Raw genomic sequence first — 25708 nt, 5'->3', positions numbered from 1 at the left:
TGTTTTCTGGTTGTGTTGAGTGGCCTGAATGAAGCTCACAGCACTGCACACCTGATTATCCCCTGGCAATGAGGGTGCTGTGAGGTGCCAGGTAAAGTGATTGTGCTTCTGAGAGCACGTGGAGCTCAGCCCTAGTGTCCCCTCTGTCCTGACCTTTATCCTCTAGACCGTCATTCCTCTAACATCTCATACCATCCTAATACTTTTGATTGTCCTTAGCATTTTCCATCGGTGCAGTGTGATGAGCTCCTGTGAGGTGGTGCCAGCAAAGTGATCCATGGGGTCTCCTCAGCCCAAGGACCACTGTACCTGCATCTCCCACTTTACTGAGCTTTGACTTTCTGCAGCAGTAAGGTCAGGGAAGTACGAGGTGCACTCTAAGATGTCTCTGGGACATGACCCATAAACTTAAATTCATTAAGTTCATGTCCTCAAGAACCACATATAAAAAAAAAAACAAAGAGCAGAAAACAAATGAGTTGTGACCTGATGATCTGTTAGTGATATTTCATACCTCTGTATACCTTTGTTTTGCATTCTGCACTTTTAACTCACATGATGAAGTTTTCAGCCAGAAGTGGATATCATGTGTAAGCTGAGTTCCTTGTTTTTTTCTTTTGCCTGTCACTGGCTGCATGTTCTCTGTTGATGTCTTGTTCCTGGTACTTGACACTGACCATCTTGTCTGTGAAAGGAAGCCCTCCAGCTGGTTTGCCTGATGAGAAGAAAGGAAAGTTTGCTTGGTTTAGTCACTCCACAGAAAGCCATGGTAATGTTCCACTGCGCTCTGTGTCCACACTGCACGTGTCTGTGTGTCCGTGTGTCCGTACATCTCAGTGCAGACTGGCCTATAAATCAGCTCTTTATTCTCCTGCATGGATGTTCCTGGCTCTGGTGCTTGTGCAGTGTCCTCTTCATGTGCTCAAGCTGCTCTGCAAATCTATCTCGTGCAAATGTCTTCAAAACTCTTTTCCATTTGCAAATAAGCTCAAATATGTCTTGAAGGTGTTTTACCTCATCTTCCAAACTGACTTGTGAAATATCAGCATTTTGGTTTTGTTCCTGCAGGGCTTACTCTGGACAAAAAAAAATTTTATTATGAATGTTGCTTTTTTCTCATAGCTTACTTGGCTGTTTCATGTATATCAGAACATGAATTTAGTTTATTCCTTAATTTGTCTTTCCAAAAGGACAAGATTATTAAAACATCTGTCTTCATAAAGGAGCAGGCACCATTAGAGTCCAATATTTCATAATTCTGTCAGGAGTGCTAGAGAGTCCATTATTTCATGTGGTCCTAAGAACACAGTACAAGAATTTTAGATTTCCCAAGAAGTGTGTTGGAAGCATGTGAATTTTTGTGATGGGATGAAGGAAAGAGTTCATTTTGAGGGACACTTTTACCATAATGCTTTCAAAGCAGTAACACAGAACATTTTTGAAAGGACCTTCAGATGTCCTTTTACCCCTGAAAAAAGACCACATCCCAGTGAGCATCTGAAAACTGAAATGCAGAACCTCTTTCCTCTACATTGGCTCATTTTGCACCAATGACCCAGAAACAGACAGATTCTTACTATTGAGTTACACATTCCTGCAGGCTATCAGAAATCTCTCCAACAGCTCACAGCACTTGCTCTCAAGCCTCACCTGAGACATGTACCCAACAGCTAACACAGGTCATGTTCTGAAGTTCTACCAGGCTCCTGGGAGATCTGTCCAACTCCTCCATCATTCAGTCTTAAGTATTGAATATTTAATATTTTTTTAATTTAATTAATTTAATATTAATATTAAGAATTTAATTTTAAAAAGATTTTTTTTTTCTTTTTTTCTGTGTATTCCAAAAGGGGTGAGGAGGGAACAGGACACAGATTGGATCTTATCTATTTTCCTACCTTTAACTGAATGATTATGGATAAAGAGTGATTGGAGCTTATGCAGGAGCTGTGAGCAACTGGGGAAATGAAAATGATGTGGGTTTGAGGGATTTTTTTTATGGTCTGTAGAAGCAAATAAAATCTTGAGGTTTGCTAACAGCTAGAAACAGGTTCTTGAATCTAGATGAGAGAGGTTCACACCCAAGGTTGCTTTAATTTGATGTTCCATGGTAATTTGTAAAAGCCTAGAAGGTTCTGTCCAGATCTTAAAGATCTTAACATCTTATATAATTAATATAATCCACATTCATTAGCTGCTTTGTTGGTAACATCTGATCAGGGAGTCTGAATTTCTCTTTTACACCTCTAGGTCCAGTTTCTAGGTGTAAGGTTGAATCACATTCATGGTTGGTAAATGACAGATGAGCTATGAGCATTCTTCATGTGGTGTTTGCTACCAGGCTAACAGAATCTGTTTATCTGGGTGCATCTCAATCCTGGTACCTTCTATTTGCATTCTAACCACTGCACAGAAGATTGGGGAGGTCAGTGAGGTGGTTGGGCTGCTGCAAGTAAAGAGGCTTTATTCTAAAATCTTCAGTGGAATCAAACAAAAGCTTCTTGTTGGGTCTGTCAGGTTTTTTACTTTCCAGTGGTTCTCATTCTCGAAATTTCCAGGAACTGACTCTGAAAGAAGGTGAGCAGCTGCTTATTCCCTTTTCCTTAGCATTTGAGTAGCCTGTCTGTTGCTGAAGTGCTCCTGCTCTGTACAGGGAGGCACTAGACTTGCTCAATAAATTGTTTAATCCTCAGCAGCTGCAGCTGAGGGTCTCCCCACGGGGCCAGTTCCCTCAGCCACGCACTCTTAAGGAGATATGCCAGGTTCTGATGGCCACCCCTCTGCTTTTCTCCCCTCTGACTCTTGCAGTGAGCATGCCCACCAGCGAGACCGAGTCCGTCAACACCGACAACGTCCCCGGAGCGGACATGGAGGGCGAGAACTGCGGCGCCAGGCTGGCGTGAGTACCACACACAACGTGCCAGGGGGGAAAGACAGGACAAGAGTCAGGCTTTTCAAGATGAACAAAACCCACAGTGGGTGAAAGGAGAGGCCAAGGAAGATCCATTATCTTAATTTCCATGTAAACTCACTCTGGACATTAGTGAAGAGCCTCTTGTTTTACACATAAATAAGGGACAGAGGGCCCAGGATGAGCAGATCTGGTTTTGTATAATATCTAAAAGAGGAACTGGTGGATAACAGTGTTCTTATTTTAAAATTCCTCGTTGGTGGTAGACTTTCAAAACCAGTATATGTAGACTGAAGAGTGGAAATGACTGGTCTATTTTAATTTTTCTAAAGATTCTTGTACACTTTACAGTGTCTTGTAATAGAAATACACTGATGGTAACTCCCATCCTGCAGACAGAATTACACCCTTCAGATGCTGAACAGAGTACTGCAGTGAAAAAGAAATATAATTAGAAGGGATCAATGCCTCACTGAAATTACACCATTGTAATTAGTGGAGATGCTCAAGAGTGTGTGAGATAGTAGCTATGAAATGCCATAATATGTGGTGTATTTTTTAGCCTCATAGAGAGCAAGTACAGACAAGAGGAGTCCTTTATTCCCTTTTAAACAAGAATGGACTTTATGCTGTGGGGCAATATGTTATTCCCTCCAAATTTCCTTGACACATGAGCTAAACATATCAGTGCTATAGCTTGTACCACACTGGAGTGTTTTGAGGCTCTGTCCTATCCTTGGAGATGCCTTGAGGTGCTGCTTGAATGGACCAGATGGGATCCATCCTGGGGTGATGAGGGAGCTGGAAGAAGAGCTCTCCAAGCCACTCTCCATCATTTATCTTCAGTCCTGGCTCACCAGGGAGGTCCCAGATCACTGGAAGCTGGACAATGTGACACCCATCCCTAAAAAGCTGAAAGGAGGATCCAGGAAAATACAGGCTGGGGACAGAGTGGCTGGCCGGAGGCCAGGCAGAAAGGGACCTGGGGGTGCTGGTGACAGCAGCTGAACACGAGCCAGCAGTGGGCCCAGGTGGCCAAGAAAGCCAATGGCCCCTGGCCTGGGTCAGGAATGTGGGGCAGCAGCAGCAGCAGCAGGGCAGGGATTGTCCCCCTGTACTCGGCACTGGTGAGGCCACAGCTCGAGGGCTGTGCCCAGCCCTGGGTCCCCCCGTTTGGGAGGGATGGTGAGGGGCTGGAGCCAGTCCTGAGAAGGGCAGCAAGGCTGGTGAGGGGTCTGGAACACAAGAGGAGCAGCTGAGGGAGCTGGGAGTGTCAGCCTGGAGAGGAGGGGATCAGGGGAGAGGCTGTGCCAGGGGAGGTGGAGTTTGGACATTGGGAAGAAGTTCTTCACAGAAAGGGTGATTTTCTTCACAGAAAGGGTGATTTTCTCCACAGAAAGGGTGATTTTCTTCACAGAAAGGGTGGTTGGGCATTGGAATGGGCTGCCCAGGGAGCTGGTGGTGTCACCAGCCCTGCAGGGGATTGGAAAGGCTGGATGTGGCACTGAGGGCCATGGTGTGGTTGCCAAGGTGGTGTTTGGTCATAGATTGGACTTGATAATCTCAAAGGTCTTCTCCATCCTAGTCAATTCTGTGTGATTCTGTGATCTGCATTAAAAGATGTGGTATGTGGAACATGTTGTAATTTCAATCTCTGCTTTCAAGAGTCAGTAAGTGATTTACATGCCCCAGGAGAAATTGTGATCGCTTTCCTTCACCTGCCATTGGGAACCTGCTGAGTCTTTTAGCTTAGATTTATGAATCTTTTCCTGCAGGAACCAGGCTAGATGTATCCACAGCGCTGGGGCAGTTGTAGCCTTTTTCTTTGGCACCCCACCAAGCTGCTTGTGCTGTTGGCACAGTACAGGAGGCATCAGCTGGATCCCCTCTGGAGAACCATCTTTAATTCTGCAGCTATGGTTCACAGAATCACAGAAGGGGTCAGGTTGGAAGGGACCACCCTGGCTCATCTGGCTGTGTCAGAAATTTGTCATCATTGCTTTCCAGCAATCTCCTGGTCTGGCTGTGCTTTGCTTGTGCTGCTTCTCCAGAATATGTCAGAGTAGTAAACTCCCTCATAGGTGTGGACACAGTGCCAAAAAGAATGGCAGCAGTTACTCTAGGTTTCATGTATTTTTAATATTACATCTTGCATTCATTTAATGTTCTTAATCTCCAAGGATCCTAAAGCACTTTATGAACTGTAAATGCAGGGATTGTTTTCACAGCATTAGAGTTCAGCCACCTTCAGGGTAAAATGTGACAGGTGTTTAAAAACAACAGGCACAAGTGTTTAAGGGGTTGTGTGAGGGATAACTTGCTTTGCGCTGAAACTGCACTGGGAATTTTGGCAATCAGAACATAATTATCTTAGCTGGAATGTGGCCAGGAGGGCTGAAGTTAAACCCAACTCTAAATGTAATCATGACTTAGAATGGAGTTTACTTAAAATAGCCCAGCATGCTCACAGGAGAATGGCAGTACCCTGATTTGGCATGAGGAGAAGGGATGGCTAAGCCCAATATATTTTAGGGAAAGAGACGTAGGAAAATTACAGGAAAGCAGAGCTTCATTTCTTCTTCTTGTGTTGTAAATGTTAAAACAGGGCCCAAAGTTTCAGCAGAGCAGGGCTGAACGTAAGATTCAGAGTTTCCTTGCCACTTTTCACTTCATCTGGAAATGGGTGATGTATAGTAGGCAAATTGAAGCCTGTTTCTGAGAAGGGGTTGTTTAATCCTTACCCAAGGACAGCTGAGATCCTCAAGGCCTCCCTCAGATTGCTTTTCATCTCTAAGAGATGGATAGGCTCCTTCCTCCATGAAAATGAGCGGCTGTATCATGGAATATCAAATTCTGGAGTGAGAAACAGATTTTACCAATGCTGCCTGCTTTTGTAAAATGTTTGTTTCAAACTTGTGGATTTGAAAATTCCCTTGTTATCGACCTGCCTCTGATTCTGAGGCTTAGAATCCTTTCTGGTTTCTTTTGTTACTGTACCACACACTTAGGCAGAGAAACCAGCTGTCATTTTTGCAAGAAGTATTGAGTATTCTTCTTTTTACTAAGTCCTCATTCAAGCCCTCCCCCACAGGTCAATATTCCTTTTGGAACATATAAAATGTAAGCAAAAATTTACTTGAATGAGTGTGCTCTTTTATTGAAACCTGACTGAGAATCAGGATTTGCCCCAGTGTTCAAGAACAGTGAAAATTCATGTGGGAAGTCAGTTGAACTTTTAAAAATACTTCCTCCTCAGTACTAGATTTTGAGTGCTAGCATTGATAATTACAGTCATGCCATCCTGATTTGCTCTAGTTGAAGATTAGGCCTGGACTTTTGAGCAGTCACCTACTCCCTGTTTTCACAGCTGGATTGGTTAGCAAAGGGTTTTGTTGGACTGTTGATTTTCACCTGTGGCAGATTAGTCTCAATTTTTTTACCATTTTCTAAACTCACCCTGTGGCCATGAGTGCCCATTGCTTTGTTGTAAAAACACTCATTCCCAGAGGGCAGAGGCTGCTCTGGGCAGGCTGCAACCAGACTGAAGCAACATGGGGCTTTCAAGGCAAAGGCAATATATTTATTTATATTTATTTCTTTTTTGACATCAGGCTGCCTAGGGTGTTTAACCACCACCACAGTAACATAGCTGAGCTTGCCATCAAAACTGACTCGTGATAAAAGAAAAGAGATGCCCAGGAGACTGAAAGAAAAAGCTTTTTCATTGAAGGCAACTTAGAATAACTCACTATTCTTTTAAAGTCTGTAGGGTTTTGAAAGGCTGGCTCTGTGACTGACAGAAAGATCTGCTTGAGAAGCCAGGTTCAAATATGCCTTTTGGAAAAGGAGATCTTCCCTGACAGCCTTTCTCAGCTCCACAGAGACATATGCTGTGTGAGATCAGGAGAGTACCTCCAAAACACAAACTATTGCCTAGTGATAAATTGTCTCAAAGAAGCTTTTATTTCTCTAGTATCCATGCCTCAGAAACTGCTTCTATCAACTGTCCTGTCTGGAGTAATGCCAGCCTTCAAACCTGCAGGAGTTTCAGGAGGAATCTAACATCTGATCTGTCTTTACTTGTTGTGTAAATCTAGTTTCTTAGAACTATAGCAAAATAAAATAAAAAAATAAAAAACAACAAAAAATACCCACAAAAAACAATCAAAAAAAAACAAAACAAAAAAACCCCTGAAAAACCAAAAACAAAAGCCAATTTAATTCATTATAATTTCTGGTGTAATTCTGCTGGTGACAGGAGTGCTGAGGCCCAGCACAGTTCACTTCCTAAGGGTATTCACATTATCAGGCACCTGAATTTGAAAATGGTTTTGCAGGCTTCCACAGGACGCTGAAAAGCATCCCACAACTTCCAGAGTATATTATTCCTGTCATGATATTGCCTTGTACTGGGCTGACATCTGCCCTGCAGTAGGGCCACACCAGCTTTTATCCTCAAGGACAGCACTTGGACGTGGAACTTATCTTATTTGGACAGGTCACAGCTTTCATAACCTGTTGCCTCAGGGTATGAAGAAACACATTTCCTCTGCAGCAGGCACCAGTGGGACAAACCCAGAGCCAGGGTTTTGTGTGCAGGATATTCTTACACCCAGGGCTTCCCAATAGTTTCCCTGAGGTTTTCTCTGGGGTTATTGCTGTGCAGGATTCAGATTCCTGAGGACAGGCTATTGCTCATAATCAGGAGTAATCTGCTCTGTGCAGGGTGACAGCATATGTAATCTTCTAATACATTCAGAATGTTAATTTTCTAATGCAACCATACAGATCTGGAGTGCCACAATAGAGCTTGCTTTTATACATATGCATTAGCTAAAAAAAAAAGACCTTTGTGGAAACTAATGCTCCATAGAGCCTCAACAGAAAAGTGAAGCACTTGAGCTCAAAAGGAAAGAGAGCTCAAAATTGTCTGCTTTCATTGAAACAATAACCCACTTGGCATTTTAGCCTTGGCCAGGATTTCCATACATATGGGGGACAGCTCAATTGCTGTTCCACCAATGACAGTTCAAACAATAAAACAGGATAAACCAAAATCAACAACCTACACTGGCTTCCCAACTGAAAACAGTGCATCCTGAAAATTTTATGAGCAGTGGAAGCTGAATCCCTGGCAGCTGAATGATCAGTGATTCTTCCCTTGGTGCTTTTCTGGTGTGCAAATCAATTCCTGTGCAGTTCTTGTAACAATCAGCATAGGGGCCAGTGGAAAAGGTAAAAGTTTTCTTGCAGGTTTGCTGTAGCTGCCTCTGGTTTTTACTTTATGAGGAGATTCAACCAAAGTTCTCATCACATCAGGAACAGTGGGAAGAAAAGTCTGCCAAAAGCTGTGAAACCACTGCTGACTTCAGCAGGAAAACTCACAGGATCAGCCCTTATGTGTCAGTCTCAGATCCTGCTCTCCAACTTATTATGAGCAAGGTGCTTTTAATATTCACAGTCAGCTCTGGGTGTGTGTCTAAAGCATGCCCTTATGGAAGAGAAATTTTCTTCCTGCTTCAGATTCTGTGACAGGCCTTTCCTGTGACCTGCCACAGGGAGAGCAGGATTATTTACTGAATGCTTAAATGCTGGCCTATTTTCCCAGCCTTGAAGAAAGCCTGTTGAATAGCAAACCAACTCAATTTTATGCTGGACAGATCCAATTATCTTAAGGCTATTCTTTAGACTCTTATTGTGCCACCTTACCAGTAACTGCACAAATTGCACCAAAACAGGATCCACATCACACCAGGACTGTTTCCTCGAAGCACTAAAATCTGTGAGATACGGCCAGTGGAGCTCTTTAGATGTTCTCCAAAGTTGTATATAACCTAGAAGCTTTGTAAAGTCCATTTCTGTGTTTTCTGCTTGTCTGACAGCTTTTACTGGTGTCCAAAGGCTTTTGTGAGTCCTTATGAAGATCTGGTTGCCTCTAAGCTGGGATCATACAATATAAAAGCAGTTCTGACCAGAGAGTTAGATAATGGCCATGTTTGATAATGTCCACACCCAGAAAACAACTGTAATGTGGCCTTTGTGTCATGCTTGGTGACCTACCAAATTTTTTCCAGGGTTGTCTGTTGTGTGTACAATTCCACAGAGCCCTCAGTCCCTGTTACACAAAACTGTCACATCCTTCACAAACACCTTCTCTGGTGTCCACCATGAACAGGGAAATGAAGACTTTATCTCTCAGAATGTGGGATATCTCATTACATTTGAGTTATGCTGATTATCTAGAATTCACATTGATAAAAACCTTTAAATTTCACCATCTTATCTGTGTGTTGCACATAACTGTGTAAGGCTGGAGGAGTTCTAGAGAATTTCAAAGACAGCTAGTCAAACAGTAGCAATCTGATTTTTGTGTTTGTCTTTCTCAAATACAAGCTGAGTTACATGGTTCCTGTGATAAAAGCACTCAGTAGTGATCTGAACTGGTTTTCCTTAGGCTCCTGTATCATAATTCTAAACAAGAGTTTCTCAAGGCATTCCAGAGTTGGGCACAATTGGAGTCACCCTTTTTCTCCCAACAACATAAACCTCCCAGGACACCAGAGATGCAACAGATCCATCTTTAAACTCAGCAGAGAATCTGGTCCACTCTGAACCCATTAAGTGCCAGGTTAAGTGTCACAGACACTGCAGCAAAGCCCTTTTTCCAGACTATTTGATAGCTCCTAGTGATGCTATAAAAGCATTTTTTTATGTGACATTGGTAATCCAAGTTCTGAAAAAAATTTTATTTCAAATGACATAAGAGTCATTTGAAAAACGTGTTTCAGATTCGTGCATAATGTTTTCAGAAACGTTTATTATAGAGTTTATTTCCAAAATTCCATTTCACTCTCTGATTCTACCTCTAAATATAAATCTAATCCTCCTTCCTTGTCCTGTTCTATATATATAGCACACCCACATGTGATAAAGCCTTCTGCCACAGCAGTAAGGCAAGGTGGAGGGAGGGGGATGAAGGCTGTAGGTAACCTGTGGGAGCACTGAATGCACTTGGCTGCTGCTCATAATGCTCCAAAGATATAATTATCACATGCATGATGAGTACTACACCTGCTGCATCTCTTTTGCTTAAATAAATAAAAGATTTCAGTGCTGCCTCACCGAGAAACCATTAACCAGAGAGGTCACCAGAGGGTTTCACACTCCCTGTCCTTCCCCTCCCATCTCTCTCTCTTGCTCTCTCGCTCTCTCTCCCCCTCTGTCCCTGCCAAACTATTCCTACCAAAATCCTCACCACCTCCTTTCCAGTGCTCAGCTTTCTGCTTCCTTGTGATTTTTGCATCTTTTCACTTCCCATCTTCGAGCCTTCTTTCCTGTTGCCTGTAAATCTGCTCCATTACAGTTCCTAGGTAGTGATCACCGAGCCAGAATTCTCAGTGAGAAGTAGGAATAGCTTTAACATTGAGGATGTGTTCTGTAGGTGCCTCACTCAGCATCTTTGTTGGATCTTGCTTTGTCTCTGCAGCATAATTGAGCATTCTGCCCTGCCAGAGTGTTGTTTCTTCTCTCTCAGGAGCCTTGCAGGTGTCTGTAACCTCACTGCTGCCCAGTGTGTGGCCTAGACAAGCTGCCTGTGACGCTGCAGGGATGATATATTTGGGTATTTGGCACAAAGGCTTTTTTCTTTCCTTTGGCTCATCTTTTCACCACCATCTGCTGGTGAAAAGTTCCCCTGACTGAAACCCCTTCCACGACCTGTGGCTGATTACTCGTCACTGGCTGATGTCCTCCAGCAGGGACAGCACCGTTGTCAAGGCTGCTGGAGTAAGAAGTGTGAGATGCTTGGAGAATCTCATCCTCCCATCCCTGCTAACAGTGAATCCAGTTTTAGGGCAGTGCAGTAAGACCTCTGCTGACTGCTGTCAACAATGACTCACTTTCTCATCACAGAGGGAACCTTAAGGAATGCTTCCACCCAGCAGAAATACCTTTTTTTTTCATAGTCATTCCCCAGATTCTCATTTCTGCTGCTATTGGTAGTAGGTTTTGCAGCTTCCTGTCACCTCTGACTCACACCATTGTATCCACATCCATTTATTTCTCTCTGTGCACCATTATGGATTTACCAAAAAGTGTTCAAAGGCCTCACAGGACGTGTCAAGCAGAGCAAGGTAGTGGTTTAAGAACTTGGGTCAATTTCTAGCTTTGCCTGTGACTTCTCATAAAAGATTAATGAGATTATTTGGGTGAATAAATCCAAATGCATGGAATTAGGTCTTTAAACACATATATAGTGGGAATATGGCCAAATTTTCAGGAATGATTAATTCTCAAAATTTCATTGATAGCAACAGAATCTATTATTGCATAATCAATTTACAAAGATAACCAAGAGAAGTAAGTGTTAGTATCAAAATTTAAAATTATTTGCCATGCATGGCTTTTCCTTCAATTACTGAAAAAAGCCCCATTGTTTTCACCATTATTGTTTCATAATGTGCTTATAGATCCTGAAGTGACAGGTGATGTGTGAAAGCAACAAATCTGTCTGTAAAAAAAAATACATATTTTAAGATTTAAAAAAAAATAGTGACAAAAAAAAAAAAAAAAGTCACACTTGAGAGGTTGTAGAGTTCACTGATATCTATAGTGGTAGAATCCCACCATGGCAGGATTTCTGCTTCATGAGTCCCACCAAAACACAAGATTTGGTTATTGGGGAGTTCTAGCCATGCCCAGTGCCCACATTGACTGACTTACTACAGATGCAGAGAACAGCATGGATTAAAAAAAGCATTGAGCTTAACTTTGTTTCTTTCTATTGCTATTCTCACAAAAGCCTGGGAGGTGTGGGGCAGCTTCAGAGGTCTAATGGCAATTCTTGTCTTTCAGGCATCGGATCTCAAAATCAAAATTTAGGTAAGTAAAACTGGTTTTTGCTTTTCCTCCTTTCCACTGTTTTTGTTCTGTTCTGAAGTGGTTTACACCAGCATGGATGCAGTGGTGATTCTAGGAGATCCTGTGAATTATGTCAGATTTTAGTCATAAATTTTTTCTTAGTTTCACATTGAAATAAGGCACAGGGACTATGGACTACTGAAGTACCTATCTATGCTACCTGTGGATCTCAAACTGTAAAATATAAAATCAGAAATAAACAACCAGTTCAACCACATAATTATACTGCATCCATCAACATCAACCCTGTCAGCTCAAGGCTCTCTTGGTTCAACTTCTCTGCTTTGCTTGATAGTAAAGATTTCAACTGATGAAGCTGGCATTTAATTGTGAAATTCTGCCATTCACCCTGGGCCATGGGGAGCTTCTCTGGTGGTGTTTGGTTTTCTGTTGACTTCGAGATTTTGGGAAAGTGAAGCAGTCCCAAGATGGCAATTTCTGGGGTTTCTCTGGGGCGGCTGACTGAACTCATGGAACTCATTTCTGCCTCTTTGGAAGGAGCTCAGCTGCCTCCATAACCCTGGATTCAAAGTCAGTTTTACAAAACACTAAATGAATTTTCAGAATAACTGGAGGAAATGCATAACTGGTTCTCTCTGCTTACCTAATAATGTCAGTTTGGGAAGCACATAGGTGACATCCCCATGTAAAAAGTGGAGGTAAAAGCACAGAAAACACCGTACATTGTCATGTGCATGCACATTTGTGCACAAGTACACACAAAAGCACTGCAATTGCAAAAATTTTAATGACAAAATTGACAAAAATTGGAAGTTGGGAAGATTATTTCTTGTCCCAAATCCACTGCAAAACACACAAGGTATCTGTTTGTGATAGACTGGGTGCCTTTATAAATTACATAGGTAAAACACCCTAGATCTGACCACCTGTTAAAATGTTGTTGCAAAATTCCTGTTCACATTGTGTTTATGTGATCTGGCTTTAGTTCCTATAGATGAGAACCCTGATCTCAAGCATGGCAATAGTTTGCCACTGAAAATGATACACAGGACAAGAGCAGCCAAGAAAAGTTCTTCCTCCTCTAACATCGTGTATGTGTGTGTGCCACTTCAGACACGCACACATATGTATGTAGTATCTATATAAAACTATTAGATTTATTATACAGTGGCAAGTGTTGCCTGGAAACTGGTTGCTATGCAAGTTAAATTCTGAAGAGTAGGAGGTGTGTAATTAGCTTTAAATATCTTCTGTGGTTAGTAATTACCCTGAGAAATCAGTGACACAAGGGGATGTGTTCATGGAAGGCAAACTTTAAAAACTCTCTTGATTAGCAAATGGTACCCTTAGTTCCAGGCATGAAGGTGAGATGCTGAAGTCCCCTAAGTTTGGGGATTTTTTCAGAACTAGCCCTTGTATTGGGCTTACTCCTGAATGTTGCTGCATGCTGGAAATGTTCTTTGGCTTTTATTTGACCTCAAGTCTCCAAAGACTTAATCCTTCAGCTCCATGTGACAGAGCATCTTTCTGCTGGCTATCCTGAGGCTGGGCAAGGTGCCCTTGCAGGCCACAAGCATCAGGTAAAAGGAGAATATTTATTCTTGTGGCAACTGAGCTAAAAAATCTCTTGGGTTTTCTGCAGTGGATGCCTCACTCAGGTTAAGATATTGCTTGAAGCGCTTGCAAATTGGTTTAGGACAAACTTTATTCCTATAGCTACAGGAGGGATGTTCACAAGTGGCAACTCAGACGAGAGAGGATTTCTCAGGGTGAACATGGGTTACTCTCTGCCATTCTTGAACAAATTAGGACTAGAGTCTCCTTTGACAGAGAGCTGCAGTAGCCTAAAGTTCCCTCTCTGAAAAGAACTTTCCCTTCTTCCATTTTCCAAGTCGCTACTGGCGCCGATGGAACCGATTCTGCAGAAGGAAGTGCCGTGCTGCTGTCAAGTCCAATGTTTTCTATTGGCTGGTGATCTTCCTCGTGTTTCTCAACACCCTCACCATTGCCTCTGAGCACTACAACCAGCCAGACTGGCTCACGGAGGTCCAAGGTGAGGAGGAGCTGCTGGTTCTGTTTGTGATGGTGGGTGTCAAAAAAGGGAGCTGAGAGAAGAGCTGATGCATTAAAGCACACAGTGTAAAAGGAGAGTGCACGGCTCCAAGCAGTCCTGTGTCTGTGGAGGGATCCTAAATAATACAATAAACTTATCTGCCTGCTGTGGGACAAGTGATAGGAAAAATATGAATACCTCCTTTCCAGCCAAAGCATTGTTCCTTTGGGTGTAAGTGAAATCGGGAGCTGATGCTAAATTTATATTTGCAGCAACTGGATTCCCAACCTATGGATAGCTACTGGGAGCCCCACATTGTCCAGGGTTTCCCCTGAAACGGCATTTATGATAAACTCTAATTATTAGGGAGGTGATGAAGAGTGATTTGTCAAGTTCTTCTGTCTGCAGAACAGCTGAATTCTCTCTGGAGGTGAGAGCAGCTGAAAAGGCTTAATTAAGCAACAGTAGGTAGCACAGCAGCTCTTCTATTCCCACTCTGCTCTGCAGATGACGGGTGTGAAGGCAGGTTGTGCACAGGAAGGCGTGTCCCTGCCACTGGAGGTTGTGTAATACATTGCAGCTGCATGTGCAGTACATAAGAATTGCTGTAACCCTCCTGCTAAAACATTTCTGTGAATGAGGTGCCCACGCTTTCCAAGTTCACTCTTTGACCCAAGCTTACACGAAGATAACTTTTAAGACTGATCCTTGAAATGCTTTCTCAGAAGCAAGGGCCAATGTGATGATCTTTTGACTAAGTTTCCTTAACCTGTTTCTTTTTGCTTCCCACGAGACACTGCCAACAAGGTGCTGCTAGCTCTTTTCACGGCTGAGATGCTGCTGAAGATGTACAGCCTCGGTCTCCAGGCCTACTTTGTGTCCCTCTTCAACCGCTTTGACTGCTTCATCGTGTGCGGGGGCATCCTGGAAACCATCCTGGTGGAGACAAAGATCATGTCACCCCTGGGCATTTCGGTTTTGAGATGTGTCAGGCTCCTAAGGATATTTAAAATCACAAGGTACTTTATAGCTTCTTTGGGGCTGGATGAGGGTTTCTGCTCAATGCACAACATGTATGGGTAGGAATCACTCTTGTTTAACTCTTCCTGCCACTAATTTGGTAGTGAGAGTGCTAAATTAACAGTCCTCATCTTCTGAAGTCTGTAACAGGGTGGGGAGGGCTGTACAGACAGGATATCTACCCTTGATATGGGTGCTGAGGGGTCTGGAGACACCTGATACCATGGAAAGCATTAAACTGAGAGCTGGAGTGATGTGAGCTCCGGCTCTCGCAGCTCTCTGCAAAAGACAAAGAAAACCAAAACAGCAGATAGCCTTGTGGCCTCCTCTGACCCTCTTTGGTGACAGAGAGGAGCCTGAAAGGCTGCTTTGAAAAAAAGCATTGTGAGAAACAGCATTTGACTGAGGAGCCCATGCCAGCTCCAGTAGACTCAGCAGTGACCTGAGTGGGAGATTGTGTCAACACCAGCAGCTACAGGCAAAGGATGTTGCCAGCTATTCCCCTTCCAAGGATCCATCACAAAGCAGAAACTTTGTGAAGAAACCAGACTTTTTCCAGCTTCTGGTATCTTTTCCCTTTCCATTCTTTGCATAAAGGCATGGTGATATCTATTAAACAGTCACTGCCTGCTCAGCCAAGGACCTCCGAAACAACAGCTTGGCTTGGCAGGGCTTTTTCACCTTGAGGGGAGTTTGTAGGAGAGATCAGCTCCAAACTTGCCCAAAGCTCTTGCAACAAATCTGTCCAAGCTCTTGCCCCAAGTAGCACAAGGTCTGCCTTCTCCTGTGTGGACACCAGTGGTTTTTTTTTACAAAAACCTTGGCTGAGGTGGTGAAAGAGTGCTTTTTCTGCATGCTCAGCCATGGAAATGTCCCTGCAATTGCTGTAACACCCCCTGTCAGAGGAAATTTCTGACAAATTAGAGATAGAAAACACAGCACATGAGAAAAACTAGTCCAAAACTGGAAGATAGTCAAGATGGCTGGGCTGAGAGGCAGAAAAAAACAACAAGTCTTGGACTTGTACATCATACAAGATTTGCCCTGAAAGGTTCTGAGGCTCAGATCTCTGGCAGGATGGATGGATCTCAAGGTCAGATGGCAGAGACAGAAAATCAGTTCACAGCCTCAGAGAGAGAGGCCAAAGCAAGCCTACAACCATTTCAAAAAAGGGGAAAAAAGTGGTCTGCTTGGACGTGTGATCATAGAAGAAACATTCCAGAGGGGAACGTTCCTTCCCAGAGAGGGGAAAGAAGTTTCCAGCAAGAAAGGCATCCTTGCTCTGTCAGAAATAGTGGGGCTCTCTGCTCTGGGGACTGTTTTTCCTGGATCTAGCCATGACCAAGTCCCAGGCATGGTTTCTGAGGAAAGCAGTAGCTGTTTCAGGCACTGGGTAATCAGATACACCAGGGCAAAATACCAATAGCTATAAAAGCATGAGCTTCAACACTGCATCCTGGAGAGGTCATTGCTTTTCCAAGACATGTCTCCACTCCTACATGAAATACATAAGCTACCTAAGAGAATTCTCTAATAGAAAGGCAAACACTGAGAGAATATAATTAATACTTTAGAAAGCCTGAGCTAGTGGAGTACTCAAATATTCCTAAAGCTTCTGGCAGAAATGTGACAATGGAACAGCAGCAGCAGGACTGGTTACATTTGCCTTCACTCTGCAGCACAACTAAAATACAATTTTTTCCTTGAAAGAAATGTTACCTGGAATATGTCTCCTACACTTTGTGCATGGGTCTGTGTGTAAAGCACAGAGCTAAGAACTCATGAAACATAATGTATTAATCAGATCTTTCTTTCTTTCTTTCTTTCTTTCTTTCTTTCTTTCTTTCTTTCTTTCTTTCTTTCTTTCTTTCTTTCTTTCTTTCTTTCTTTCTTTCTTTCTTTCTTTCTTTCTTTCTTTCTTTCTTTCTTTCTTTCTTTCTTTCTTTCTTTCTTTCTTTCTTTCTTTCTTTCTTTCTCTCTCTCTCTCTTTCTTTCTCTCTTTCTCTCTTTCTCTCTTTCTTTCTCTCTTTCTCTCTTTCTCTCTTTCTCTCTTTCTCTCTTTCTCTCTTTCTCTCTTTCTCTCTTTCTCTCTTTCTCTCTCTCTTTCTCTCTTTCTCTCTCTCTTTCTCTCTTTCTCTCTTTCTCTCTTTCTCTCTTCTTTCTTTCTCTCTCTTTTTCTTTCTTGTTCCTAAAATATTGACAAATAGGCTGCAGTAGTTTCAAATTTATATGTTTTGTAATTATTCATAATTTTCTTCATAATTCTTCCCTCTGTGGGTGAAGTTCACCCTCATGTGGAAGGCCCTAACATGAGCCCCTAAAGCATTATTTTAGGCTCACCCATGCCTTTTTTCTGCAGGACAGAATATTTTGCCACCAAATCCAAACTTTTACCTTCTCTAGTAAAATACAAATTTTTCTGTTTTTCACTCAGCTCTAAATACAATGAGGATTTATTAATGACATTATCAGCCCTACCTGAGTGCAATGATAACTCAGAAAGATACAGCACTGGAAAGCTGGGAGGGGCAGGAGGAATGGTAGTGTCATGTTTTATATCAAATATACATTCATGAGCATAAGGGGACATACAGTGAATGTGAGAATAATGATAATCTAGGATATTAAAAAGGTACAAAGCAGGAAAATTACTCTGGTGAGAATATATCAGTAGGTAGATTATTCTTTATATATTTGCATAGATTTTCCATGGTAAACACCATGCACAAACAAATTCAGGGTCATCAAGATGATACAATTCTACCAGAAACACAAATATAGCTGCACAATAGAACAGAAACAAATAAAGACACCATCAGACGAACAATGCATCATTTTAGAAACACCATTTAGAGTTTCAAGACCAAACATTTCTTCCAAAATTATAAATACATTAGACAAGCAGACAATGTGATCTCTTTTATCCTCCCTAATTTTTAAAGTTCTGTGCAGAACATCTCACTTTGCTGTGAGAAGACAGATTATTTTCTCATTCAAAAAAATCCTTTACTGCTTTAAATGTATTATAGTCCTTTGTATATAAAAAATAAATTATATCATTTGCAACAGCATACAGAAATTTGATATTTTATACCTAATCCTGCCACTAGGTAAGTCACTGCTAATTGTAGGGAGGAGAGACAGGGTGCCCCATTTTTTGTACCTTCTGTCAAAAACCACTGTCAAAGTGGTTTTATTTTGGGTGAACAGGGTGGGAAGATTTCCAATAATGAGTCTGCCAGCTGTTGCTGCTGTTTTAATCCCTGCACCTGTGATTGCTGGAGATGTGATCATGAGGATTTAGTGGAGGGCAATGGAGAGAGAAGGCAGTAGAACACGTTAATTTCTAATCCAGTTCTGCAGCCGGTTATTGGGTGAGATGTTGAAGAAATCACTTGACTTGTCTGCATCATTCCTCCACTTTGAAACAGGGGCCACAGCCACGTCCTCCTCACCTGGGGTTTTGCAGAGCCTCGTTCACTGGCACCCCCAAGGGCCCAGATCTGTGCTGGGAGCTGCTCAGGGGCACCTTCATTTCCCCATAAACCTGAGGCAGCTTTCTCTCATACTTCCCACCAAAAGCTGCCTTTGCTCCAAAACCTCCCATTCCATCCAGCATCCAGTGCTGATTTTTCCTTTCTAGTAAGGTGTTAACCAGAGAGGATGAAGTAGTGAGACCCTTCTTCTGTGGGCTTCAACCACTGCTGACATAAAACCCTTGTGTTTCACTGAGTAAGCCCTGATCTCACTTTGAGGGAGTTCACCTTGGTTCTGCACCCACCAAATGTGACAGATGGTAACCTCAGCCAGGCTTCTAGGACCCTGAGATAAGACTGTTGTTATTTTCACATCCTAATCAGTCAAGCATTTTGTACCCTCTCCTTTTTCTACATTTTTTTCCCCCTGATTGTTTTATTTACTTTTCTAGTGGTACTATCATTCTAGCTAGCACTAGTACACAGATCAAACAGCACTAATCTTACCATCTCAGTTAATTGCTTGAAGCTTGATACTTCCCTAAGAATCTGAATCCCAAAGATTGGCTCAAGTATTGAGCCATTTGTAAGAAATGCAGAACTGGTAGAAGTCTGCACAGTTGTGAGCTGAGATAGCAAGACCTTTAAGCTTAAATTGAGTCACTGGCACTGTTCAGATGTGTAACAACTTCACTGCTTCTTAAGGATACTGCTGGAAAGACCTAGAAAATGCCTGACATTGGAGGACTTGGAGATATTCTGGAGCCCATCAACCTCTGCTTTAAGGATGCTGAATTCATTTGACTTTCATCAGAATGAATTTTTCCCTTCTCCTGTGTCACTTTGCCTTCTTCCCAAAGTGTGAAAGTATGTGAGCTGTGAGCATAACTGCAAACACAGGGAGCTGTTACATTGCACATTCCGTGTGGATATTTGGTGGCACTGAGCCCACAGCTTCCATGCCCTTACCTTTGCTCTGTAGCTTTTCATTGCTCATCTCTTTAATTGCAGTTAAACTTTAAAGCATCCTAGTTTTCTCTGAAGTGCTGAAGCTGGGCTGGAGGGAAAACATCACAGCTCTCTTTGAAGCTCAGTCCTTGGATATGAACCCACTGCTGAACTTGAGAGGTCATGGTGATGTCCCTCTGCAGATCAGATTGCTAATCTTCCTGAAGTGGCTGGGCTGCTCAGGCAGCCCTGCCTTCCACAGGAGAAGAAAAGAATTCTCTTCAGATCGACATTTTAAAAATACTAATTTAACTAGGGTTTTAAGAACCCTTGACTCTAATGAATATATACACTGCCTTCAGGAAAAAAAATGATGAGTTGAAGGATAAAGTTTCCATGAGAGAGCCAGAGCACCAGTCTGTCATCCTTTCTACCTGGAACTTTTGTCTTCAGGGCAAATGTGGTTAGAAATAGAGTCCTCTGAGCGAGGAAATGTTCAAAGCTGTGGGCTGTGGGAGGAGGGACTGGAGGGCATTGGCCTTGGTGGACTCTCAAAGCATGGTGGCAGGCCAGGTAGAAGGAAGAGCACATGCAAACATTGCTGCTTTGCTGACCTGTGAAAGCTGGTGAGGATTTGCTGGTAATGTGCATCACAATGTGGTGGTTGGAAGATGACAGCTAATCTTCTGTCCAATCTGAAAGCTCTGCCAGCCCCAAAGCACAAAAGAGAGGAGCTCATGACCAGCTAAGAAGTAGATTGGGAGTGATTGGGCAGATAGAAGACCAAAGGGGAAGTTGCCTCATGGGTGGTGTGGTGAATTATTTAGAAATTCTATCTAAAGCCTCTCTCCAGCTTGTGACTACTCTGCAGGCTGGCAAAGAATGCAAACTTGCATGCTGCAGCAATCATGCTGCTGGCATCACTCTGAACCCTAAAGTGGAAACCCAAGGGCAAGAAATCCTCTCCTTGCATCGTACATTAGTCTGAACTGGGCACAAGCCTGAATACCCTCGGAGACCAGGTCTTAACCATCCTGTCTCTTGAATGAAGCCATTTGAAAATCTTCTGCAGCCTGTTTGAAAAACAAAAAACCCCAGTGATGCTGTGCTCATCCAAATGAAGGTAGATGTGGAGTTTGCTTTAGGGTCCTTGTGAAAGGAGCAGCAAAATCTTTTTCATTCCTCCCAACCCCAGCGAGCTCAGCAACCTCTCTGTGAGTGAGCCCGAGCACATGCTCACACACTCCAAATTTTGGGCAAGTTTGTATTTGCATCCAAACAGTTTCCCCATCTGTTCTTGTTAGTTATTACAGGCCATTCTCTGGAGTGAGGTATTCTGGCTGCCGTAACATCTGTGAGTGTTGTAATGAGGTCGGTTAGAATGTAACTCACTGAAGCAGCAAGAACTAATCACTGTATATTGATATAAGATGTGCAGAGGCTTAGATGGAGAGTGCTGTAATAATCTTCTGGGTGTGTGTGTGTGTGGAGTGGGGGGTGGAGGGAATTGTGTATGTACACGTGTGGTAGTAAAATTACTCATTAGCTGCAGTAGGTCTCGTTATCTTAGGGAGGCACATCAATGATTCACTGCTTAACAGGGTGTTTGGAAATGCCTGCTTTACACAGAAGGCAGCCTGAACCAATATCCTGTGCAGTCCATGAGCACCTGTCTCGAGCTGAAGGAATTTTAACTGCTTCTATTTTCTCTCCCAGATATTGGAACTCCCTGAGTAATCTTGTGGCTTCACTCCTGAATTCAGTCCGCTCCATTGCCTCCCTGTTGCTGCTCCTCTTCCTCTTCATCATCATCTTCTCACTCCTGGGGATGCAGCTCTTTGGGGGCAAGTTTAACTTTGATGAGATGCAGACCAGGAGGAGTACATTTGACAACTTCCCTCAGTCCCTCCTGACTGTGTTTCAGGTAAGGGCACGAGGGAAAACACGTTGTGTTTTCATGGGGCAAGACAGATCCTGCAGCCTGACAGGCCCCAAGATGGGACATGACCCTACCAGCTCCCAGAGCAGGGTGCCTGGTTATTCCCTCCCAAGGTGGGAACCAGAGATAAAACCCCTGTGTGCTGCAAGGCCACGGGGTCTTTGCAGGGCAGGACAGGAGAACAGCCACTGCCACATCCCAGGGCAGCACCTGTGTGCCAAAGCCCAGCCCTGCTGCTCTCCTCCCCGCTCTGGGGAGCAAATACCTGCACCACAGGAGGAATCCCATGGCCTTTGGGCCCTCTGCAGCTTGGGGAGTGACCCAAGGGGATCAGGATCATGATTTCACTGACATGTGGGAAGGGAAATGGCCTGGAGGCTGTGCTGGGGGCAGTGCTCCGGGCTGTGCAGCCTGTCTGAAACAACAGGAACATGGGATGGAAATGCCTGGAGCAAGGGGGAGACTTGAACAGAGCTAATGTCCTGGAGTGACTTTATGATACTGGTATCCCAAATCATCTGGTTTATGTTATATATTAAGTTCTGCACCTTTAAGACTGGCTTTGAGAGCAAGAGAGGAGTTGCTAGACAGCTGTCTAGGAGAGCCATTTGCCTTCAGCCAGCATCTTCAAGAAGACACTCTTTGGGGGGGTTTTTCACACTTTGAGCACAGGCCTTCTCTGCATTTTCTTTGTTCTGTGGTTTGTTGTTTGGGGTTATTTTTTTAATGTTCTAGATGGACACAGCCAGAGTCTCCATGGGCTCCATCCTGGGGGAGGGGGTGATCTCTAGGACAGTGGGGATCTTTGTGTTAATGGGGTTTTCAAATTCTCTGTGTGGTCTAACACTGTATCCCTTATTGGTGGGAATGTGTCATTTAGATCCTGACTGGGGAGGACTGGAATTCGGTGATGTATGATGGGATCATGGCTTATGGCGGCCCCTCTTTTCCAGGAATGTTGGTCTGTATTTACTTCATCATCCTCTTCATCTGTGGAAACTGTATCCTTTGATGCTACTCTTTTCTGCAAGAGGGGATGAATTAAAACCACTATTCACTTTGTTATGTCAGAAAATAGTGCATTTCACATCTCATGGTTTTTGCCTTTTCCCTAGGTCTGAATTTTGGCTTTGCACTGCCAAAAGTTCAACAAGTTCATTTTGTTATAGCTGCTGCTAAGGCATACAAACAGTTGTAAGAACCAGCTACTTGCCAGTTCCACATGCTAGTTTTTATTTAGTATCTTTACATGTTTAGTGTTTTTATTTTTCATTCCCCTTTATCATAGATTTTTCTCTCCTGCCTTCCCCACAAATTAATCTCTGGGTGTTCCTACTGTACCTACTGCATTTTTTATTTTTTTTTTACCTTAATTGCTTTTTTAGAAATATATTTTATGTGCTTCCATCCAAGCCTTATGTGGAATAAAAATATGTATAATCTGCAATATGCTATATACAAATGCTGTAACAGGAGTAACATATGTTTGGCATAATTGATTTATGTGAGATCATATATTAGTTCATGTATAAACTAACAGGACCTGTGTTCCATTTCAGTCCCTGCAATCTGTGTGTTCTTCAAACAGAAAATTTTGTGCTCTGTTATCTTCCAGCCTGTCTTGAGTAACTTCAGTTCTGTCTGGCTTTAAGGTGAAGTGAGGGCACTGTGCTTACCCCAGGAGGCACAGAGCTCATTGCATGATTGTGCTGTGAGTGTCTCTTCACAGGAATTTGCATATAACATGGAGCTGCCATTCTGTTCCCTATCTCAGCTTGCTCCAAATTTGTCCGTGTTTAGTTTCTGCTTCCCTAATAAATGGCCCTCCTGTGTCAGAGGTGACATTTCCTTTTATACTGATGCTCCTATAAAGCCACCTTATAGACTCAGCCCAGCTCTTCTGGCCTTTGCCCATAATTCAGGTCTCTCAGACCCTGTTATTTGACATTTCAGTTGACCTGCATGCCCTCACTTCAAAAGGAGGTGGTGCAATTCCACTTATCTGAAGGTCAAGGTAGGCAATCTGGCTGACAGCTTAAAAAAAAAAGCTACAGCTTGGATCTCCTTGTGAAAATGTGAGCCAACTCCACATGCTGGCTGACTTTGGAGCCTTTAGACCTTGGAGCCCAGGAAGGGGGGAGATGTCTGTGTTTCCAGACAGAGCCTTGAACCAGGATTTGCTTAAAAGTTATCGTGGTATAAAAAGACCCACAGTCAAGAAATTTATAAAACAAACTTATGGTCAGATTTGTAATGTGAGATCTGGACACTGACTGGTAAGACAAGGAAAAAGTGGTGATTCCTTGCCCTTCAGCTACATGGGCATGGCTGGCCATGCATGGACCCTGTGCTAGGAGATGGCAGAGTTGCCAGCTCAACCCTTCACTGTCCAGACTAAATTAACCTCTGAAATGCTCTCTGGAGTACTGTGCTGGCTGCCCATAAAATCCCACTCCTGCAACCTAAACTGACAAAAGATGCAGAGCATTCAGCACTCCTCTTAAGTTCTGTGGGATTCTCTGCACAAAGGGAGATGCTCTTGGGAAACTGGAAACCAAAATGTAAATCCGGGCTTAGATGTTTGACATCAGCCATTCTGTTGTGAAATGTTGAAAACCCACAAAGCATGTTAAAGGAAGGTGTAGGTTTGTGCATGATGGATATGCAGTTGTGTGAAATGGAAGTTTGGAAAAATCCAAGAGATCTGATGACAGGTTGCTAAAAATTTTCAATTAAGGAACCTTTGGTATAATCTTTTTTCTGCAGTTTTCAAAGCCTGTTTTCTTTAAGTAGCACACAAACAGATATCCTGCTGAATGTATTTTTGGCCATTGCTGTGGACAACCTTGCTGATGCTGAGAGTTTAACATCTGCACAGAAAGAGGAGGAAGAGGAGAAAGAAAGGAAAAAGCTCGCTAGGTAAATCCATTTGCATCCAATTACCTGCACACATTCCTGTAATTACACACAGCATGGATATATATGAATAGGATGGCTATACATCCATGTAATATATAGAACTTGTCTGTATGTGATTAATGCAATTATATATGGAATTGCATAAATTTTATTTAATTTATAATACCAATATCATAAATATGGTAAATGTTTATCTTTTATATAGTCTATATAGATTTTTATGCAAAGGAATTCCAACTGTAAGACAAGAAAGAGCTGTGAGCTAGGAGTCCCCCCCAGCTGCAGTATTGTGAGCAGAGGAAAGGAAGTCTGGGTTACTGATGAGCTTTCAGAGCAGAGAATGAGTGTGAAATGCTGTCAACCCCCATTCAAATCTCCCCACTATCTCCCCACTGCTTTGGGCCACGAGGCATATTTTCTGTCATTCCCACGATGAGATTTAGCAGCTTCTTTCTCTTTCTGTGCCACATGCTGTTCTTCTCCTGCCAGTTCTTTTAGTGTTTCTGCAGACACTTGGGGGGCACAAGCTGGATGAGGAGCTTCTCTGTCATTCCCAGCTGCCAACAGCAGGGAAGCCTCTCCTCACTGGTTATTCCAATTCAGTGTTTTCCTGGCTCTTTCTGCTTTATCCTGCATGCAGCTCAGCAGATTTCCCTCGCTCTAGGGGTGCAGTGAGGGGCAAAACCTTTGTAGGAAATGCAGTTGGAAGCTCACAAGGTATGGGTTGGAAATGATCCATGCCTTTGGGTGAACAAAGAGATCTCTGCTGACACACCTGAAACATGCATTTGCACAAACACACGCCATGAAAGCTACAAAATAAAATAACTATATAAATAAAATAATAAAATAACTAATAATATAATAAAATAACTATATAAAATTAGATCAGAGCTTCTGCCTTTGCCTGCATGTGAGGACAAGGTGCAGCTGAACTCAGAATGGAGATGCCAGCCAGCTGATTGTTCTCATGGTGTGTGTTGTACTACATGAAGCTCCTGAAAGGGAAGCAGCTTTGCACCTTTGTAACTCTTTGGGTTTTATCTTGTAAAATTGCTAGGACTGCTAGTCCTGAAAAGAAACAGGAGATGGAAAAAACAGCTGTGGAGGAAGAGACAAAGGAGGAGAAAATTGAGCTGAAATCGATCACTGCTGATGGAGAGTCCCCACCTGCTACCAAGGTAAGGTCTGCTGGCAGCCAGCACTCTCTGTGCAGTGATGGCACAAACAGCTTGGCATTCTCAGGGAATGAAAACCTCCTGCCTTGTCTGATAAAGCCTTTGATGCTTCTCCTTCCCTCTCTGCCAGATCAACGTGGATGATTATCAGCCCAATGAAAGCGAAGAAAAGAGCCCTTATCCCACAACAGAAGCACCAGGTACACATCTCCTTCCTTGCATCCCTCACTCAGCAGAAGCTGCAGCTGCTAATGCACACAAAGCCAAACTGGGGTAGCAGGTATGCTGGAAGTGCTTTCATGATGGGACAGGATGGTGTTCTTGCCTGTGTTTGCACAGGTGTGGGCTTGGCCCTTTGAAGTCCCTCTACTGATCAGTCATACT

The 25708-nt window shown here is 43.0% G+C and overlaps 1 protein-coding gene across 1 annotated transcript in view; it reads left to right on the top strand.

The window, feature by feature from the left end:
* The window catches only part of CACNA1C (calcium voltage-gated channel subunit alpha1 C), a 465827-nt gene that overhangs the window by 350784 nt on the left and 89335 nt on the right, over window positions 1-25708 (top strand). The window contains exons 10-18 of the mRNA XM_058853070.1: window positions 2809-2899; window positions 11765-11791; window positions 13684-13844; window positions 14638-14863; window positions 21005-21212; window positions 22108-22228; window positions 24032-24146; window positions 25207-25327; window positions 25455-25524. Coding sequence (XP_058709053.1) covers window positions 2809-2899; window positions 11765-11791; window positions 13684-13844; window positions 14638-14863; window positions 21005-21212; window positions 22108-22228; window positions 24032-24146; window positions 25207-25327; window positions 25455-25524 — 1140 coding nt within the window. The remainder of the gene's footprint in view (window positions 1-2808; window positions 2900-11764; window positions 11792-13683; window positions 13845-14637; window positions 14864-21004; window positions 21213-22107; window positions 22229-24031; window positions 24147-25206; window positions 25328-25454; window positions 25525-25708) is intronic.

Source organism: Poecile atricapillus, chromosome 18 (assembly GCF_030490865.1).
Source record: "Poecile atricapillus isolate bPoeAtr1 chromosome 18, bPoeAtr1.hap1, whole genome shotgun sequence".
NCBI classification, from domain to species: domain Eukaryota; kingdom Metazoa; phylum Chordata; class Aves; order Passeriformes; family Paridae; genus Poecile; species Poecile atricapillus.
The sequence above is the reverse complement of the archived record's forward strand: the minus strand, read 5'-3'. Positions and strand labels throughout refer to the sequence as shown.